Here is a 2,770-nt window from a genome sequence, read left to right on the forward strand (position 1 = left end):
CGTGCTTTGACTGCGCTGCCAACACGCACTGCGGGTTCTGCGCGTCCGCATTTGGCCCTGCGCGCTGCGTGCCCGGCGACGACATCGGCCCGACGTCGCCCTTGACCTGCGGGTCGTGGGCGTACGGGTCGTGCCCGGACGCGTCGAGCTCCAAGACGCATGGCATTCTGATTCTTATCGCGCTGTTTGTGTACCTGGCGTGTTTTGCGTCCGGCATGGGTACGCCCGCCCTTGTTTGAATCAATATCGATCCAATGCGACATACCAATAGGATCGATGCCGTGGACGATCAACGCCGAGATCTACCCGCTCGCGATGCGCGGCATGGCCATGAGCATGTCGACGTCCGTCAACTGGATCTCCAACCTCATCATTTCGTTCACGTTCCTCTCGCTGATTGAAGGCACGACCACGTACATTACGTTTTTGGATCTACTGCGGCGTCGCCGTCCTCGGTGCGATCTACGTCTACCACGCCTTGCCAGAGACCCGCGGCGTCTCGCTCGAAGACATTGACGAGCTCTTCACGCCCGAGAAGAAGAAGAAGAAGGAGCGGTACAGCCCCGTGGGCATGGGCATCTAGGCCACCAACCCTGCATCTCTAAACTGTGGAATGCACGGGACGTTTGCGTGCTGGATTTCGTTGTATTCGTGCAAGTCGGGGGCTTGCACTCAATAGCAAGGGTCTGTGATATTGCCTCGTGATACAAGTAATAGAGGAACGCTCTTGGAGAAGACGACGCGGCGTTCGAGTCGAACTTACGTCGTCTTGGGCTTGGTGGCCGCACTCCCAATGCTGACCTTGAGGATCGGGTACAACACGAGGTAGATCGCGAGCGTCCCGATCGGCAGAAAGACGAGCCACATGTAGATAGCGTGCAGAAGCACGTACTGGAACTGCCCGAGCGTCGCCAGCGTGTCGTCTTGCAGACCCTAGTTCGCCGTCGACCTACGACCACCACCGTGCGATTGGCACGTACTTGGAGCAGCGTCGAGACAGAAAAGTCCTCTGCGCCCGCGCCAAAGAACTGGCCGCCATACGCCCTAGGACCCACTCAGACACGCAACGAGGCAATTTGGCAGCTACACGAAAACGGGCACGGACGCAATGTTGAGCGGCGTGCAGAGGTAGTTCATGAGCATCGCCGCCACCGGGTTGAGCCCAAAGAGGAAGACGGCGGCGACGACCGGGACACTTGTCACGCCAGGGATCGGAAAGATACCTACGCAGTCCATGAGGCCATGGCACCTCGCGCGATGGCTTACCGCAGGTCACGCCAAAGGCCATCGAGAGCGCGAGGCTATGGGGCGAGGCTAGGTAGAGTGAGGAGCCTTTCGGAGGCGGCGACGCTTGCATCTACCTCCCGACGTGAGCAGGTCGACGATCGGCTTCTTGACTTTGGCTTCGAAGAAGGACATGGTCCGCAATTGCAATTTGATGGCAAGCGTCGGGGTCAACCGGATATGCAGCGGGCTTTATCCGGATCACAAAGGCCGTTGGGCTGTGGGACATGCGATCATGCAGCGCACAGATTCGTCAATTAAGAAATTGAACGAGTTGATGATAAGGATGGAAATGCAAACTTTCGAGCGAGTGTACTCAGCGCGGCCTTGATAGAAGGAAGTAACTCATTAGTAGGTAAAGTCTTACCTGTGAAATTTTATATTTCACAAAATAGACGTGATGCAAACACAGAGTATGATACCACTGAGTTATACTTCTCTGTCAGGCAGATCGGGGTGATTTCCGTGGAGCCACTAGCTGAATTCTCCTACTAATGAGTCGTGTCATCCCTCTTCACCAATTCTACATACAATCCCTGCATTGGCTGGGTCGCTTTTTCGCGTCAATCTTCCTTTGTAGAGTGCCCGCGCCCCGCGCCTTCGACGCCAGAGTCGACAAACTAGTAACTTGGCACCCGACACCGAGGTCCTCAAATTCGCGACCGGCTTCCTGGCCAAGCCCATGCACATCGAGCTTCACTCGTTGCTACTTGGCGGGATGACGCCAACAACGGTCGAGGTGGCGAAGAGTGTTCAATAGAGATAGAGTACATTTCCTTCGAGTTACATAAGATTAGTTCACGACAAGCCCGCTACGGTTGGTGGTGATCACAGCACGCGCTGCCCGTGCTGTGGAGATGGCCGCACGACTGCCACCGTTGCCATTGGCGCGGCGGGTCGGCCGAAGTGCGGCGGTGCTCGAGCATGTTGGCTTCGAAAATGCCCTTGCGCTCCAGCTTGAGCTTTGTCTGGCTGCGAGTCACGCGGCGCGGCGTCGTCGTCGTCTCGGCGGTCTTCTTTCGTCGCTTTGGTGCCTTGGCCGCCGGTGCCTCCGGTACAGACGTCGTCTCGAGCTCCATCGTCACATCGAGGGGCATGTCGTCCAAGTCGCAGTACATGGTGTCTTCATCGACGGTCGTCAAAGGCGCCGGGCAGCTCCACCCGTCGGTTAGCATGTTATCAAAGCCCGAGCGGAGGCGGGTCCACAGAGGCGTCGTGGATTTTGCTGTCGAGGGAAACCCACTGTCGAGGTCGAGCGGCGGGTGCACGAGCGGCCCCATGTGCGCACGCGCCACTTCGACGGTCAGCATCTCGTCGTCCACTTTCAGCGGAGTCGGCGGAAGGAGCTGCAAGGACGTGGAGAGGTCGAGAGGTCGATTGTTCGGGCGATGCAATGCCATTTGCTGCTGGCCTGGGTGGGCGAGATACCGGTTCGTGCGCGGTGGCAGGCTTGCCTTGACAGGCGTCGATTGGACCGACGCTGCTG

The 2,770-nt window shown here is 58.0% G+C and overlaps 3 protein-coding genes across 3 annotated transcripts; 1 reads left to right on the forward strand and 2 right to left on the reverse strand.

Moving 5' to 3' along the window:
• Positions 1 to 276: 276 nt before the first annotated feature.
• On the forward strand, positions 277 to 583 carry SPRG_18073 (hypothetical protein; the record flags this gene model as incomplete). Its single annotated transcript, XM_012357501.1, has 2 exons — positions 277 to 442; positions 486 to 583. 2 exons carry the CDS (start codon positions 277 to 279, stop codon positions 581 to 583), a joined length of 264 nt encoding a protein of 87 aa, XP_012212891.1.
• A 23-nt stretch (positions 584 to 606) lies between these two features.
• On the reverse strand, positions 607 to 1,425 carry SPRG_18074 (hypothetical protein). Its single transcript, XM_012357502.1, has 5 exons — positions 1,362 to 1,425; positions 1,267 to 1,314; positions 1,088 to 1,223; positions 981 to 1,044; positions 607 to 933 (listed from the first exon to the last, which is right to left on the reverse strand). Exons 1-5 carry the CDS (start codon positions 1,417 to 1,419, stop codon positions 760 to 762), a joined length of 480 nt encoding a protein of 159 aa, XP_012212892.1. The 5' UTR covers positions 1,420 to 1,425; the 3' UTR covers positions 607 to 759.
• A 605-nt stretch (positions 1,426 to 2,030) lies between these two features.
• SPRG_18075 (hypothetical protein) lies at positions 2,031 to 2,684 on the reverse strand (the record flags this gene model as incomplete). The annotated part of the gene is made up of 1 exon (XM_012357503.1): positions 2,031 to 2,684. One exon carries the CDS (start codon positions 2,682 to 2,684, stop codon positions 2,097 to 2,099), a length of 588 nt encoding a protein of 195 aa, XP_012212893.1. The 3' UTR covers positions 2,031 to 2,096.
• Between the last annotated feature and the right edge of the window lie 86 nt (positions 2,685 to 2,770).

The sequence above is a fragment of the Saprolegnia parasitica genome (genome assembly GCF_000151545.1).
Source record: "Saprolegnia parasitica CBS 223.65 unplaced genomic scaffold supercont2.956, whole genome shotgun sequence".
Taxonomy (NCBI): domain Eukaryota; phylum Oomycota; class Saprolegniomycetes; order Saprolegniales; family Saprolegniaceae; genus Saprolegnia; species Saprolegnia parasitica.

Excerpts from the sequence above, each read along its gene's own strand:
- SPRG_18074 (XM_012357502.1), bottom strand. The coding sequence starts at position 1,419 with ATGTCCTTCTTCGAAGCCAAAGTCAAGAAGCCGATCGTCGACCTGCTC. Across the intron at positions 1,315-1,361 it reads CGACCTGCTCACGTCGGGAG|CCTCGCCCCATAGCCTCGCG; the intron begins GTAGATGCAAGC and ends CACTCTACCTAG. Across the intron at positions 1,224-1,266 it reads GGCCTTTGGCGTGACCTGCG|GTATCTTTCCGATCCCTGGC; the intron begins GTAAGCCATCGC and ends TGGACTGCGTAG.